Raw genomic sequence first — 18,349 nt, forward strand, 5'->3', positions numbered from 1 at the left:
CCCCGCTTATCACTACGTAGAGTCAATTCATTACATTCTCTACCATCCTAAACAATGGGCGAGCTGTTATACATCGACAGCTTTACCATTCGAAAGGATATAATTCATCAATGGTAGACCAGAGGAGATTTCCAATCTAATTTTGCTTTATTCTGTTATTATGCGGAGATGTAAATCTGGGGCCTGGAGATCTTCAGCAGCTGAGAGATAATGGTACTCCATTTGTTCCTCATGGAGCTGTAGCGTCAGGTGTTGCGAGTTGCTTTTGTCTAACTACTGAATTGTCTAGCAACATTACAGTACAAGCAAGTGGAGCAATTAAGTGTATTACCGACTTGAGTTGCGATTCAGAACATCTTTTGTCGGTGGGACTCCGTCTCTCTGAATCAAATGCTGTGAGTGATGTGAATTCCATGACTGGACTTTCGAACTCAGGTATAGCACAAAATGTGTTGTCAGTTAGTTCATCTTCACATGTACAGGCCAAAGACACCACTTTGGGGCAGACAAAACTGGCAATATTGAAACAGCGAAAAACAAAATGGTTTCAAACTGTAAATCATGCCAGAATTCAGGTTTTTTTGGAGGACATTTAAATATTAGAAGTGTTGTGTCTAAGACTGAGCAAATTGAGCAATTGTTAATTAACTAAAATATTGATTATTTGTGTCTTTCTGAAACATGGTTCACTCCAGCAACTCCATTAAGTGTTTTTAATGCGCAAGGTTATAATATATATAGATGCGATTGTGAGTCTGGTAGGGGTGGTGGGGTTATGATTTATGTTAAAGAGGATATTCAGTGTAAGCAAATCGAAGCACATAGAGACATGTCGGAGTGTGTTGGAATTAACATCATGCTTACTCCAGAAATGTCCTTTGCTATAATTGTACTTTATAGACCTCCATCTGCTAAGAATGATTTTTATGATCAACTTTCCAAGGTTCTTAAAAAGTGTAATGCTAAAGAAATAATTTTAATTGGAGATTTTAATATTAATTGGCTAGATAAAAGAGGTAGAAAAAAAATAAAGTTAGTTATTAGTAAGTTTCGTTTGACCCAAGTCATAAAAAGGGCAACACATAACAAAATTATCTCAAACCTTGATAGACTTAGTTTTGTCAAATAAAGTAGATAGTATATTAAAAACGTATACTTTATTAACAGGTTTGTCGGATCACAATCTTACACTAGTTGTAAGAAAGTTGTCTAAAACTCGGTCCAAAACCTTATCCAATAAAAATGGAAATTTAAAAAATCCTTATTTATCAAAGAGAAATTTAGAATTAATTAGTAATGATTTGAAGCAAATCGATTGGAATGATGTAATTCATTGTAAAAATAGTCAGACATTCTGTGACGATTTTATGGAAGTGTTTCAGCAACTTGTAAATAAATACTCTTAAGTAACAACTATGAAGAATAAACGTACACAGTCTTTACCATGGTTGAATAAATATTTGTTGAAATTAATGAAATTGAGAGATGTAGCTCTAAAAAAAAAATCATGAAAATCTGGTCTTAATACGGATCGTTTATTATATAAGAGTCTTAGAAATAAAGTTACAATGGAGCTTAGGAAGGCTGAAGCAAAGTTTTATCTAGATATTATTAAACATTCAAAGGGTAATACTAAAGTGATTTGTCAATCTATAGATAAGTTAACAGGCAAAGGACATCGAAATAATGGAGTTGCAGAGATTAAGATAGATGGGATGCTTCAAAATGATCAATCTATTATAGCAGAGAATTTTAATAATTATTTTGAGTCTGCTAATAAATTAGGTGGGAATCTCACTGAATCTCAAATATCTGAGGATTGGAATAGTAGAGGAATATTGAATGATAATTTTATGTTACATTTTAAGGAAATGGATGAGACAACAGCTAATAAAATAGTTTTATCATTAACAAATTCTAAGACAAAAGATAGTTGGGGAATAAATGGTGAGGTCATTAAAAAAAACAAGGATAGTTTAATTACTCCTATAACTTATATTGTAAACCAGTCAGTGAAAGAGTGCATTCCCTAGAGTTTTTAAAACAGCTGTGGTAACTCCATTATTTAAAGAAGGTGATAGATTAGAAGTACCGGTATGTAATTATAGACCTATCAGTATTCTCCCGATAATCTCAAAAGTGTTGGAAAAATGGATTGTTGGGCAGCTTGTAGAGCATCTAAATTTTTTTTATTTATTTCATCCAATGCAATGTGGTTTTCACATGAATTATTCTACAGAAACTGCTTGTTGTTACTTTATAGAAAATATTAAGACTAAATTAGATAAAGGCGGACAGTGGGAGCAGTGTTTTTAGATCTGCGTAAGGCCTTTGATATAGTTAACCATTCCATACTTCTTACTAAATTATTGAATTATGGATTATCTTCTAGTGTGTTAAATTGGATAAAATCTTATCTGATGGAACGTACTCCGTGTGTTAAGGTTAACAATACATTATCTCAACTTAAATCATGTAATCTGGGAGTCCCTCAATGATCAATACTGGGGCCACTGTTATTTAGTCTGTATATAAATGATCTTCCATCCGTGAGTGATGATGTAGGTATTTTGATGTATGCAGATGATACTGTAGCACATGGTAGTAATGCTGATCAAGTAGCAACAAAGCTCTCATGTATCATGCAAAAAAATTCAATTTGGCTAAGTCTTCAGATCTTACATTGAATACTCAAAAAACTGTAACCATATATTTTAATAAGACGAGTAAACCAGGAGCTTTTCCGTATGTTTATGTTGATGGTCAGAAGTTAAACAATGTACAAGAAGTGAAATATTTAGGGGTTATTCTGGATTCAATTATTTAAAAATAACATGTTAAAAAAATGACTAATACATTGAAATATAATATAGCGATTGTTGTTTTGTCGATGAATGTCGACAAAACAAAAGAGATGGTTGTTGAGTTTAGGAGAGCACAAGGTGAACACTCTCCGCTGAACATCGACGGCTCCTCTGTGGAGATCGTCAAAAGCACCAAATTCCTTGGTGTTCACTTGGCGGAGAACCTCACCTGGTCCCTCAACACCAGCTCTATCACCAAGAAAGCCCAGCAGCGTCTCTACTTTCTTCGAAGGCTGAGGAAAGCACATCTCCCAACCCCCATCCTCACTACATTCTATAGAGGGACTATTGAGAGCATCCTGAGCAGCTGCATCACTGCCTGGTTTGGGACTTGCACCGTTTCAGACCGCAAAGCCCTGCAGAGGATAGTGAGGACAGCTGAGAAGATCATTGGGGTCTCTCTTCCCTCCATCAAAGACTTTTACAAAAACACTGTATCCGCAAAGCAACCAGCATTGTGGACTGACCCCACACACCCCTCACACAAACTCTTTACCCTCCTCCCGTCTGGCAAGAGGTACCGAAGCATTCGGGCCCTCACGGCCAGACTGTGTAACAGCTTCTTCCCCAAGCCATCAGACTCCTCAATACTCAGAGACTGGTTTGACACACACGTGTCCTGAGTTGCACTTTAATTACTGTCACTTTATAACTGTCTGCTACCTCAATAACTGCTATGTGCATAGAACACTATCTCATAGTATGTTATGTTTACATTTTTAGAAACTGTCATCTTTTTGCACTACTGAGTACTGGTCGGCGCTGCACTGTCTATTGTCCTGTTCATTGTCAGTAATTTGTTGTACTGTCCTGTACTTTTTGCACATGTTTGCATGTGCACTTTATATAGGTATATGTAGGTTTTTTTATATAGGTATTTTATTTCGTTGTGTTGTCTCATGTGGTCCTGTGTTGGTCCTTTGTTGTTTTTATGTAGCACCATGGTCCTGGAGGAACGTTGTCTCGTTTTGCTGTGTACTGTACTAAATGTATATGGTTGAAACGACAATAAAAACCACTTGACTTGACTTGTTTAGACACATTAGAAATTCTCTTAATTACGAGGCATCTTGGGTTTATTTGAATGCAATGATATTTTCTCATATTATATACTGTATTTCTTGTTGGTCGCAAGCAAACAAGATAACTATAAAGCCAATTATATCACTTTATAAACATGCCATAAAAGTATTAGATAGGAAATCTTTGCATTATCATCATTGCGGTATATTAAATTAATACAGGTTATTAAGCTTTGAAAATTTTATTGGTTATTCAAATCTAAGGTTTGTTTTTAAAATAGTTGCTTCTCCCCCTTTTAAAAGATTTGTACATCTTTGTTCAGAACAGATGACAAGGGTTTCTAGATCTACTGCACGGAGAGATTGCAGAATTCCTAAAAGAATTTCAGCATGTGCACAATCTGCCTTTTCATACAAGGCAATTAAAGAATGGAATAAACTACCTGATGATCTTAAAATTTGTTTAGATTTTTATACGTTCTCCAGAAATGTGAAAAATTGGCTTTTAGGAAATCAAACTTGTCATCATTCATTTTGTACAGTGTTAGAAGGTTAATGTATATGTGTGTATTTATGTGCATATATTTGTTGTGTTTTATGTTTATATTGTTTTATTTACCTGCCCAGGGACTGCAGATAGAAATGAGCCAGTAGCTAAATATGGTGCAAAGCATCTCCTCTCTTGTGAGATTAATGTTTTTGTGCATGGTCCCTGACAAATAAAGGAATAAAATAAAAAATTCTTGGCTGTTGTGAGTGTTTTCATGGCTGTTGGTTTCTGTGATGAAGTGTAAAGAAGGCTGAGGACTTTCACAGATCCATTCACATCCATTGTGCACATCAATTAATTCGCATTCAAATGTTATTCCTTTCAATGTTCAAAATAACATGGAAATGGTTGTCATTATATGAGAGATAAAGAATTGACTTTATTATTCATCTGCAGAGAAAGCCACAAGTGAGATGAACACAGCTGAGGACTGGGGCCTCATTCTGGACATTTGTGACAAAATTGGGCAGTCTCGTACCGGGTTAGTGAACAAGACCTTTTTTGAAAATAATGTTGTTTCATTTATGGGTGCTTTAGTGGGTGAAATATTCATTAGTGCTCCTTGTTTTTTGAAGGCCCAAAGAATGCCTGCGATCTATAATGAGGAGAGTGAATCACAAGGATCCACATGTTGCCATGCAAGCGCTGACGGTAAGTCAATCTATTCTAAATGCTTTCTAGTTGATGAGGTGAAAGTATGCTTCAATTTTGCAGTCAATCAAAGACAACTGATTTCATTTTCTTATTCAGAATGAAACGGTTCTTATTAAATGTACTGATAAGTTTTCTCTCTTACATAGCTACTTGGTGCATGTGTGTCAAACTGTGGAAAAATATTCCATTTAGAGGTCTGTTCCAGGGAGTTTGCTAGTGAAGTTAGCAATGTGCTAAATAAGGTATGTACTTCATTTTGTTTATATGTAGACATGCTATATGCTTGATTGTTTTGTCAGGTGTAAATCTGATGTTTAAGCCTCTCTTCCCAAGGGCCACCCAAAAGTGTGTGAGAAGCTGAAGGCTCTCATGGTGGAATGGGCAGAGGATTTCCGTAATGACCCCCAACTAAGCCTCATCTCGGCCATGATCAAGAACCTCAGAGAACAGGGCGTCATCTTTCCTGCTGTGGGCTCTCAGGTTAGCAGGCTCTGTTGGTTAACTGGATTCTACAACATTTTGTAGTTACTCATTATATAAGTATGTAGGGAATTAAATGCACATATGAAGAGAAAATATGTATTAAAATCCTTATTATTAAGTAATCATGAAGAACTGGAAAAGACAGGAAAATCTATGGTCAAAAGGTGTGGAAACCCTGTTTTTAATCATTCAGATGTCGAACAGTTCATTCAGGTATCCAAGCATTTTTCAGAGACTGACAAAACATTTTGGGAATGGATCTGAAGCATATATATATATATATATATATATATATATATATATATATATATATATATATATACACACTCACCTAAAGGATTATTAGGAACACCTGTTCAATTTCTCATTAATGCAATTATCTAATCAACCAATCACATGGCAGTTGCTTCAATGCATTTAGGGGTGTGGTCCTGGTCAAGACAATCTCCTGAACTCCAAACTGAATGTCAGAATGGGAAAGAAAGGTGATTTAAGCAATTTTGAGCGTGGCATGGCTGTTGGTGCCAGACAGGCTGGTCTGAGTATTTCACAATCTGCACAGTTACTGGGATTTTCATGCACAACCATTTCTAGGGTTTACAAAGAATGGTGTGAAAAGGGAAAAACATCCAGTATGCGGCAGTCCTGTGGGCGAATATGCCTTGTTGATGCTAGAGGTCAGAGGAGAATGGGCCGACTGATTCAAGCTGATAGAAGAGCAACTTTGCCTGAAATAACCACTCGTTACAACCGAGGTATGCAGCAAAGCATTTGTGAAGCCACAACACGCACAACCTTGAGGCGGATGGGCTACAACAGCAGAAGACCCCACTGGGTACCACTCATCTCCACTACAAATAGGAAAAAGAGGCTACAATTTGCAAGAGCTCACCAAAATTGGACAGTTGAAGACTGGAAAAATGTTGCCTGGTCTGATGAGTCTCGATTTCTGTTGAGACATTCAGATGGTAGAGTCAGAATTTGGCGTAAACAGAATGAGAACATGGATCCATCATGCCTTGTTACCACTGTGCAGGCTGCTGGTGGTGGTGTAATGTGTGGGGATGTTTTCTTGGCACACTTTAGGCCCCTTAGTGCCAATTGGGCATCGTTTAAATGCCACGGCCTACCTGAGCATTGTTTCTGACCATGTCCATCCCTTTATGGCCACCATGTACCCATCCTCTGATGGCTACTTCCAGCAGGATAATGCACCATGTCACAAAGCTCGAATCATTTCAAATTGGTTTCTTGAACATGACAATGAGTTCACTGTACTAAAATAGCCCCCCAGTCACCAGATCTCAACCCAATAGAGCATCTTTGGGATGTGGTGGAACGGGAGCTTCGTGCCCTGGATGTGCATCCCACAAATCTCCATCAACTGCAAGATGCTATCCTATCAATATGGGCCAACATTTCTAAAGAATGCTTTCAGCACCTTGTTGAATCAATGCCACGTAGAATTAAGGCAGTTCTGAAGAGCGAAAGGGGTCAAACACAGTATTAGTATGGTGTTCCTAATAATCCTTTAGGTGAGTGTATATATATATATATATATATATATATATATATATATATATATATATATACACATATATATACACATATATAAATTATTTTATGCCATTCAGTCATAATTTGAAAATGAGAAAACGTTTGTCTTGCGTAAGTAATAAGGCAATGAGTTTAACTTTGTTTTATGTATGTTTGTTTGTTTAGGCAGCAGAACAAGCTAAAGCAAGTCCTGCATTGGTAGCAACCGACCCTGCAACATCAACAAACAAAAAGGAGGAAGAGGATCTTGCTAAAGGTGTGCACATTAGGATTGTCACAGTACTAAAATTTCACGATTCTTGGTACCAATTTCCACAAAAAAAAAAGTGTAATATGCTATTGAACACATGGCCTTACCCTATTTAACAAGTTCAATATCAATGTAAATTGGTCAATGTAAACAATTGCATGATTCCTTGAAGTGTTTCTCAATTAAGTAAACTGCTTCTTTTTATATATATATATATATATATATATATATATATTTAGAAGACCCAATGAACTTAGTTGAATTTTTTTCATCATTACATTTTCTTTCCAAATTCATTGTTTTAAAGTTTAATAAAATGTAATCATCGCTCGGTGAGTATTGACTCTAACTACCACCCCTGGAGTCGCAAGTTCGAATCCAGGGTGTGCTGAGTGACTCCAGCCAGGTCTCCTAAGCAACCAAATTGGCCCGGTTGCGAGGGAGGGTAGAGGCACATGAGGTTACCTCCTCGTGGTCGTGATTAGTGTTTCTCGCTCTCAATGGGGGCGCTTGGAAAGTTGTGTGTGGATCGCGGAGAGTAGCATGAGCCTCCACATTCCCGCGGTGTCATGCACAATGAGCCACATGAGCAGATGCGTGGATTGACAGAAGTGGAGGCAACTGAGACTTGTCCTCCTCCATTTAGATTGAGGTAACTGCGCCACCACGAGGACCTACTAAGTAATGCAAATTGGGGATAAAATAATATCATCAAAATGGTGTCTAATTAAATTAAGACAACTTTACATTTAGCAGATGCTTTTATCCAAAGTGACTTACAAATGAGGAGCACAGCAAGCAATTTGTCATACAAAGTTCAACAACATCTACAGTGTTGTACTGCCAAGTTTTAAAGGTTGGTACTATAGACAACTATGAGCTTGTTTTATGCAACAGGCTTTCTATGGTGTCTTTAGCTAGTCAATCTAATTGTTTGACACAGTCTTAAGTTAATGTCTATGTTTATGCAAATGGCCCCAGATGTGTGTTTTCAGCTGGTACTTGAATGTTGAGATTGGAATCAGCAGATTGTGTGAGGTTGGAAGCTCATTCCACCATAGAGGAACCGAGAAAGTGAACAATCGTGAAATAGACTTTGAGCCTCTTTGTGATGGGACCACTAGTTGTCACTCATTCATAGACCGCAGAGAGTGAGTTGGAGTATAGACCTGTAGAAGTGAATTGAAGTAAGAGGGTACGGTTACATTGGATTTCCTGAAGGCCAGAGTCAAAGCCTTGACATTACATCAAAGCATTACAGTAGTGCAGTCTTGAAATTACCAGAGCATCATTTTCCATTTTGTAGAGTGCAAATCTGCAAGATCGGGTGGTTCATGAGATGTTGGCGGTACAATTAAGCTGGTCATCTACCACCACTCCCAGGTTCAGAGTTGTTCTGGTTGGTGTTAGTGTAGTTGAACCAAGATACATAGTGAGGTTGTAGTCAACAGATGGGTTGGCTGGTTTCACAAGGAGATCTGTCTGTTGAGCTGAAAGTGGCGTTCCTTCATCCCAGCTGAAATGAAAAACTTGAATCAAATGAAAATGGAACAAATAATTTTTAAACATACCATTGCATTTTTTTTTATCTAATGAAGTGCTTCAGTAAAGATCCTCACAGCATACTCTAAAACACTACATTGGCTTTATTTTTGTCAAATATAGCGCTGCACAACAGAGCATAACAGTGTAAATAAAAACATTGATGAAAGCTTCTATTAAGTACAGCAGCACTGCTTGTGAGATATTGCTTCAATATAATAATAATAATAATCATTATTATTACAGTAAATAGGCCTATTGCATTTTTCTATACCATATTAAAATATTTCTGCCACAATTTCTTCAATTTTACACGTCAAGCTTTTATTTTGACGTGAAGGCTTTTGCGTTTCTGTGTTTTTGATGGTGCTTCACACCTCCAGATAAGCAGTTTTTTCATGGTTCAGTGGGATTATTTAAATGCAAAATGTGATTTAAATATATAAATATGTAGTCTGCAGGTGCTCTCTTCTGTCTACTACAGCACACAGCGTGTATGATGCTCAATTTTTTTCAGGCGTATGAGTGGCTTTACATATACACTTTGAAGCACGCAGCACATTCAGATATTCATATGTATATGTAATTAAATTACGTCCTTTGGGGTTTAATAATTACACTATGACATCATTATTTTCATTTAATTAATTAAAAAAGTAATTATGCGCACACTCAAATAAGGTTGTGAGCATTCAGTCTTGTGTCAAATAGACAACGCTTAGGACTGAATTGAGTCAGTGCTCGATAGTGCCGGTACAGCAGAAACGCAGGCATCATTACATTTAGTATAAAATAAAAAGAGAAATAAGCTCACTGTTTTGTGCCTCTTTGCCTGACTCTCTTATTCTCAGCAATCGAACTGTCTCTGAAGGAACAGCGGCAACAGCAGCAGCCTCAGGTCTCTCTGTCTGGCCTCTACCCCAGCACTAGCAGCTTCACCTCTCACAAGAGTGAGGGCAGAAAGGTCAGGGCCATCTATGACTTTGAGGCAGCCGAGGACAACGAGCTCACCTTCAAGTCAGGGGAGATCATCACCATCCTGGATGACAGGTAAGTCTTGTTCTGATCGTTGATGTTGCTTTTTTGGATTTTGGGATCTTCCAGATCCTCCCAATATATTTTCTTTGCAGGCTGTGTTTGAAAACATTCCCTTAATATAATATTTGGAAATTTTGGTCTGTTTCCCAAGTTTTGCTTGTGTTAGCCACTTTGGTCTGTTAAATTTATTCAACTCTATTGTTGGCTAATTTACAAGGACATTTTTACAAATAGATGTACAGTTTCAAAACGAGTTACTCAACATTCAGTCCTCTGTATGGAACATGGGTTAAGTATATCTTCTCTGTCACAGTGACCCCAACTGGTGGAAGGGTGAGACGTATCAGGGTGTTGGGCTTTTTCCATCCAACTTTGTGACAGCAGACCTGACAGCAGAGCCTGAGATGAGTGAGTAAAGCTGTCATGTCCTCTCTTTTCCAGCCATCAGTTTAAAACCCTGCTCTAGCAGTACTTCTATATGTCTTCCTGTTTCACATTATTTTTCAATAGTTGGTCTCCTTTTGTATTAATCAGTCAGTATTCTGATACAATCACGAATACTCTTCTCAAATTAGGAAAACCCTTTTAATTGTACCTACTTTATTGTGCCAAAGTTTTAGGCTGGTGTGAAACATTTTGTATAGTGATATTGTTTAAAAAAAAAGAATGCTATGAATAATTTTTATTTTCCAATTAAATTCATACAAAGTGCGGTAAACAAAAAAAAAATCTAAATCAATTTTGTCTCTCACGTAATCCCAGACTGACTCAAGGATGTTGTGATCCGGGCTCTGTGGGGCTATGCGATCTGTTGCAGGACGTTACTGTGCATGTCTGTCCCTGAAGCATTTCCGGTAGCTGCATTTTTATAACTCAGAACTGTCAAAATAAAATGACTTTTGCGTGCTTTTAGAGTTGAACTAGAACAGAAAAAACAAGATATAGAAAAACTGAAAATAAATAATGAGGTGCCAGCTAAACTCTACCTATCAAACTGACTATTAGTTGGCAAAAATGTCATTCACCTACCTGAGATAAAATGCGTGCTACAGTTGTTAGTACTGCGCGTATCAAACCAGCCATCTCGATTTACTGCATTGGTTCATGCGTCCATTTTTTTTTGGTTTGTTATTTTGGAAATCTAAACACTTCCGTTAGCCAGCCACTGAACAACATGGTCCACATTTTAATAGTGACATTATTTTACAATCGTGTTAGATGTTTTAAATGAGTTTCACAACTAACTGGAAATGTCCAAGCCAAGGTACAAAGATGTCATTTCCTTAAATGGATGAATTGCCCTTGAAATGGTCTATTGGTGGGCTCTTCCTCCTCCTCTGTTTAGTTGACTTGACCTCCCTTGCTCTCCTGCAGGTTCTTTCTCTTTCAGTTTCACTCCCTTGCACCTCAAACTCACCTGCAGTGTTTCTCTATCCTTAGTGAAAACGGAGAAAAAAACTGTGCAGTTCAGTGAAGACATTCAGGTCGAGACGATTGAACCAGAGCCAGAGCCTGTCTACATCGATGAGGTGAGGCTGCCTATATTGTCTGGAAGAGTACTCAGTTTCACTTGCCTCATAAACCTAGTTTCCATCCACTTTTCGCACTGTTTTGTTATCAACAAAGTGAAAATGTGTAAAAAAAAATCTAATCTATAGAATCGTCATCACAACTGCATTACGTCTCGCATATTTGTCCAGCAACTTTTAACGACTAACTGAACTTGATTGTCATCTAAAATTTATTAAATGTCATAATGCAATTTACATTTTCAGAAGAAGCTCAGCAAATATGATCCAAGGAAAAGAGGGTCAGATTTAAAGTATTTAAAAGTATTAAAATGTTCAAAAGCTAGTTTTCTGAAAGAGAAAAATAGAACATTCTGAGAATGTCATCCAGCAGTCTTTTTTTGTCTACAGAACAGGTTGAGGCTAATTTCTAAAAAAGAAAAGGCAAGTACATAGGCCTAACAGTATTATTATTTTTTAAATGTAATGCTTTATTCGTTTGGTAATTTGTTTAATTTAATACAGGGAATTTGGTGGAATGTTTTCAAATGTAAGCTAAACAATAATTTTATAGAATTGAGTGATCTTGATGCTTTTCTCTTAGTATTGTGTATTTATTTTTCATTTAAAATATCTTTGTGCACAGAAATTACATGTTTTTTGTATTGAAGGCTAATTCCATGACTGGCGTCTATTATTTTGAATGGTGTGGATAAGCAACTTAAATAAATGGATGGCTACCGTGATTAAATTAATCACAAGAAGTGTCCATTCATTTGTTTTCTGTGCACTTGTCGATAACAGGTGAATGATTTGAGATATTTGTGTTGGCACTCCTAGAAGTGACATGATGCAGATGTGTTTGCTGCATTGGATCTATGCTTCATGTTCAATAAAAAAAGGATTTATACCTTGTCGTCATGATTAACACAGGCTAACGATTCATGTAAATTCTGTCATGTGACACTACATTTTTGCGTTAATGCCAATTTTCTCAACAAAAAGTTTCCAAACCAGTTTTACACGACATTTGAAGTATCGACATAGTTTATACGCGGGAGTTAAAATGGAAAAAAATATATTTTTGTGAAAATTTGCATTTCTATCAGCTATATTGGTAAACTTTTAGATGCGCTACACCTTTTGTTGCAAAAAGACCCTTGGATGAAAACATAGTTATAGACAACCGTTATATCCACTGACACATTTTCACATGAAATGAGTGATACACTATTTGATTTGCTCCAATTATGTGTAGATGCACTGAGTCAGATGCACTCATTTGTAGCTTAAAAATGAGTAGTGGTACTGTAGTTCTGATAAAAGTGTTGTGTCATCTAGTTTGTTGTTTTTCTTTTAATGTCTTTGCAGGAGAAAATGGACCAGCTACTTCAGATGATCCAGAGTGCAGATCCAACAGATGATCAGTCAGACACCTGTGAGCTTCTGCAGTTGGAGGGTGAGTCTGAAACCACAGCCTCTGTTAATACTAGGGATGCACCGATGGCTGCAGACATTTTTCAACCAATTATTGACCAAATTAAAACCATTAGCATCAGTTATAATCATGAAAACAGCAAGACAAAAAAAAATGTTAATATATAATTAATTGGTAAGACACTTTGTAAAAACTCTGTGAATTAAAATGCACAATCCAGAAATAATAATAGTCAAAAAGTACAAGGGTTGGCATTCCTAAGAACATGTAATAAAAATGTTTTGTTCTTTTTCAATCTTACGTTAATGTAAAAAAAAATGCCATAAACATAAATGTGACAGTTGTGAAAGTGGTGCTATCCTAAAGGCTACATGATAAGGGAAACACTTTTAAATCAGCCAACTTTAGCTTCTGAGACATTGGTATTATATCCTTTAATGCTGCATGATTGGTTTTGTTCCTTTGGTTAACCTTTTAACATGTGGTTGAAATATGTGGTTGATTTTTCCGTGGAATTGCCCAACATATGCATTATATGAATTTGTAATGATCTATCATATATAGTGCATACATGTAAAATGTGAGTTCTGTTGTTTTGAACTGCAAAAAAAGAAGTGTGTTCAACAGATCCAATCCATGTTCAATGGAAATTATTTATTGTTTGAACAGTAAAAAAAGCTTTTGCACCTCTTTGTACATTTTGAAATGATAATTCCTTAGTACAACAGTGATCTTATGACAAAATAAAGTGGTAAAATATCAGTGTCATCTTTAATGTTTTGTTAAAAGTGGTATTAGATACCAGTTCTGATTAAGTATGTTGGTTCTTTGTTGCATTTAGAGAAATTCACAATTGTTTACTTTTCTCAACAAGCTGCTTGTAACCAGATGGGTCCCCTTATTGATCAGAAGTTGGAAGACATTGACAGGTATGAAGACAAATTTAAATAATAATGTCCATTAATCAAAATGTGTTGCAAAGCCTGCAAAAAATATTTCAATAATTTCTAGTTAACTGAAATCTGCTCAGATGCACACATTGTTTCCCTTCGATCCCACATGTAATCTGCTTTCAGGAAACACTCCGAGTTGTCCGATCTAAATGTGAAGGTCATGGAAGCTCTATCCCTCTATGCTAAGCTAATGAACGAAGACCCAGTGTATGCTATGTATGCTAAATTACAGAGCCAGCAATACTACATGCAGCAGACTCAAAACACTTCTCAACAGGTGAGAAACCTGCAAACCTGAGCAACGACTATAAACTGAAATCTTGGATTAGCCTTTAACTCTGGAATAAATTAGACTTTTTGTTGAGACAGTAAAATGAAGTCCATGGTGTCTATACATTTAGTTTGGCAGTGATTAAGATTGTATTAATGGCTATTTGTGCTGTAATGATTTGAGAGGATGTTGGCACTTGTACAGTATGTTATGATACACGAGTATGCCCGTGTGTGTATTTTCAGGTGTACCCTGGCCAGTCCACTGGAGGGCAGTATGCAATGGGTAACGCAGGAGTACCAGCATACAATGTTCCAATGGAGCAACTCTCTGCTATGCACCAAACAGGAACACCAATGGCTGGGCAGCCAGCTCCCAGGTAAGCACACTTTGGATTGTGTTTTCATTGTTTAAATCTCACATTTTAAATGTTATTTAATAAATAAATTTAGACCTATACAGAAATGTAATAGATGGCCATATATGAACATAGGTCAAATATCTGATTAGAGGTAAAATAATTGGACATATATTTACATACTTTGGAAAAATGTCTTACATAAACTCTATATGGCCAAAAGTATGTGTACACTCCCTTCTAAAGTTTGGTTACTCCATTAATTCTAGTGAAGCCAAATCATAATGCTTCTTAATACAATGGCATTCTAGAGCATTGTGTGCTTCCAACTTTGTGGCAAAAGTTTGGGGAGAGCCCATTTCTGTTCCAGCATGACAATGCTCCTGTGCACAAAGTCCATAAAGAAATGGTTTACAGCGTCTGGTGTGGAAGAACTTGACTGGCCTGAACAAAACCCAGACCTGCTGCTATGTCACTACAGTATAGTGGAAAGCCTTTTTCAGAAAAGTGGATATTGTTTTTATCACAGCAATGGGGGAATTGATGCTTGTGGTTTTTAAATGAAATGTTCATCAAGCACATATGGTGTCCACAAACTTTTGGCCATATAGTGTATGAAAACGGCCATGTTGAATTTACGTACAAGAATGTGACTTATTATAACAGTAAATGTCATACATGAACATATACACTCACTTAGCACTTTATTAGGAACATTATGGTCCTAATAATGTGCCCGACGTGGTCTTCTGCTTTTGTAGCTCATCCGCCTCAAGGTTCAGCGTGTTGTGCATTCTGAGATGCTATTCTGTGCTCTACAATTGTACAGAGTGGTTATCTGAGTTACCGTAGCATTTCTGTCAGAACGAACCAGTCTGGCCATTCTCTGTTGTCCTCTCTAATCAACAAGGTGTTTCCATCCGCAGAAATGCCGATCACTGGATGTTTATTGTTTTTGGCACCATTTTTAGTAAACTTTAGCGACTGTTGTTTGTGAAAATCCCAGGATGATCAGCAGTTACAGCAATACTCAAACCAGCCCATCTGGCACCAACAATCATGACACGGTCGAAATCACTGAGATAATTTTTTCCCCATTCTGATGGTTGATGTGAGCATTAACTGAAGCTCCAGACCTGTATCTATATGGTTTTATGTAATACACTACTGCCACACTATTGGCTGATTAGATAATCTCATAAATAATTAGATGTACAGGAATTTCTAGTGCTCAGTGAGTGTATATTATGTGTTTTACATATATTGCCATATACCATATATCTCTATGGGTTATTATTAAACAGTATTACCAATATAGGACTTTCAATATTATGAATTTTTGATCTTCAGGTTGTGACACTTTTTCCATCCTTTTGAATTTAAGTGTATTTTTTAAGCTTAAATAATTAATAAAATGTTTTGTCATATCTGCACATATGTATATTTATCAGCGATGTCCATATGTACATGGGCCAACCTGTAGTCTACAGCCCCACTCCAGGCAGCATGCCCCCAGCTGATGTCCAGTCCTATCAGAACCCAGCCTGTGATCTGACCCAGACCCCCTACTATACCGTTCCCTCCATCCAGAGCCTGCCTGCTACTCCAGACAACCAACAGAACCCTTATCCTGAGAAAGCTCTCTTATAGGACTTCTAGAGACTCAACCTCTTCTGATTTCATACAGACATGCACATATGCAGTCATAAAGAGCATTCAGTTTGAAAAGTCACAGACATCTTCTAGATTGTGTTCTCATTTTCTTTAAGACACTACAAACATACCCATAAACACATATTCTGATCATGAAAGAATGTGGCGATTGCTGACTACTAACAGGTTGGTTTTTTTTCTCAGACAGCAATTTAATGAAGGGCTGATTGATCTTTTATTATTTTGGCTATTATAAGAACATTTTTATGAAGGTGATGAGAAACACTAAGTTATATGTCTGATTTGGTGATATCATTGTAGTTATCGAAGACTGGAAGTAAGTTTCTTACATGAAAAACGTAAGATGGCATGCATGTGTTGTACATACAGTACATTTCATTACCACTACAGGTCCCAAAAGTCCAGTGTTTATCACAGCAGGTCCTGAAGGGGAGGTTTCATCATTTTAATTCTCATCACTATTTCACTATTTTTTGAGTGTACGTGTGTGTGTGGGGGAGAGAGGGAGGGTTTGAAAGTTCAGGCCCAAAGAAGTCGTGTCACCTCTCCTACAGAACCATGTAGCAAAACACTGCCACATTCCTCATTGAAAGTGGCCCATCAACTCAATGTCTTTAATGGGAGAGTTCCCCCCAAAAAACGAAAATTCTGTAATCGTTTACTCGCCTTGTTGTTCCAAGTCTTTTTGAAATTTTATTTGTATTTTGTTTTTGTTTTTGTTTTTTACTCTATGGAACACAAAGGAGATTTTAGACAAAATGTTGGCATCAGTCACCATTCACTTTCATTTTTAGATTAACAATCTCCCTTACGTTGCCTTTTGTGTTCCACTGTGGAAAGAAAGTCAAATGGGTTTGGAACAATGTGATGGTGAGTAAATTCTGACAGAATTAAAAATTTTGGGTGAACTGTCCCTTTAAGCTCAATTCTTCAAAATTTTGTAGTGATCAAATATTTTTTAGTGCATTGTATTTATATTTTGATTGTTGTTTTGCGGTTTTAATTGACAGTACATTAATAGAAGAAGGATCTAATGTTCTGCCTGTGTGCAGATGTGTATATATATATATATGAGCTCACATCTGTCTTTAGAACATTATGTTCAAAGCAGCTGCTTGATCTGTAGAAAGGGCACATGTGAAGGTGGGGAGTAATGCTACTCCATGACATGCACTTTTAATTTACCATTTTTGTTACCCTCATTTTGGACGTGTCCACTTAACTTCCTCAGCTTTTAGATCATTTGGACTCTTTAACCATGCATTCTAAATTGACTCCGAACACGTTTTCCTTTTTTTCTTGTAAATTTCTATACAGATGTTCAAAATTCTCATGCAACTTGTCTTGGATTTTACAAACTATTAAAGTCACTTGGCCACCAAGAATGGATGTTAATGTGTAAATGCATCGTTGTGTGTGTAATGATTGACTTAACATCATCTTATGTCCCTGAGTCCTGGCTAGGGCTGAGACTGACACTAAAGAAAACAAACTGGCTCAGATGACACCCGTTAATTTGAATCTCCTACTATAAACTAAGGCGGGACCCCATCTATGCCTCTATGTAGCTACAGTGTTAACAGAGTAGTTCTTGACACTTCATAGAGAAAATTCTGGGAAATTGGAACCCTGGGACCATGGTCCATTTTTAATGTAACATCTTATCATTTGCACATGGAGATGATAGTCCTTATGTAAACTTATTCCACAGGAAAAATAACTGTATTTGGTGTATCAGTTCTCTTAAATGTACCCAGTTGTTTGTATGTACTGTTTTAATCATCTTAATTATTAGTATTCACAATAAAACTGGGCCAAATGTACAGCACTCGTTGTGTCTCATTTTTATCTGACTGTTGTGTTTACTTAATGTGGAAAAGGTGAAAATAGATATCTTAATTTGCTTATTGGTTAAAGGGATAGTTCACCTAAAAAATGAAAATTCTCATAATTTACTCGCCCTCATGCAATCCCAGATGTGAATGTCTTTCTTCTGGTGAACACAAACGAAGATTTTTACAAGAATATTTCAGCTCTGTAAGTCCATACAATGCAAGTGAATGGTAGCTTTGAAGGTCCAAAAAGCATTTAAAGGCAGCATAAAAGTAAACCATATGACTCCAATGGTTAAATCCAAATCTTCAGAAGTGACCTGATGAGTGTGGGTGAGAATCAGATCAATATTTA

At 36.7% G+C, this 18,349-nt stretch overlaps 1 protein-coding gene across 1 annotated transcript in view; it reads left to right on the top strand.

The window, feature by feature from the left end:
- The window catches only part of LOC127648698 (collectin-12-like), a 75,224-nt gene extending 57,247 nt beyond the window's left edge, over positions 1–17,977 (top strand). The window contains 13 exon segments of the mRNA XM_052133420.1: positions 4,833–4,917; positions 5,012–5,087; positions 5,237–5,332; positions 5,424–5,570; positions 7,296–7,386; positions 9,774–9,972; positions 10,274–10,368; positions 11,401–11,489; positions 12,840–12,927; positions 13,781–13,835; positions 13,983–14,136; positions 14,376–14,509; positions 15,940–17,977. Coding sequence (XP_051989380.1) covers positions 4,833–4,917; positions 5,012–5,087; positions 5,237–5,332; positions 5,424–5,570; positions 7,296–7,386; positions 9,774–9,972; positions 10,274–10,368; positions 11,401–11,489; positions 12,840–12,927; positions 13,781–13,835; positions 13,983–14,136; positions 14,376–14,509; positions 15,940–16,138 — 1,508 coding nt within the window. The 3' untranslated portion in view covers positions 16,139–17,977.
- The last annotated feature ends 372 nt before the right edge of the window (positions 17,978–18,349 follow it).

Source organism: Xyrauchen texanus, chromosome 9 (genome assembly GCF_025860055.1).
Source record: "Xyrauchen texanus isolate HMW12.3.18 chromosome 9, RBS_HiC_50CHRs, whole genome shotgun sequence".
NCBI classification, from domain to species: domain Eukaryota; kingdom Metazoa; phylum Chordata; class Actinopteri; order Cypriniformes; family Catostomidae; genus Xyrauchen; species Xyrauchen texanus.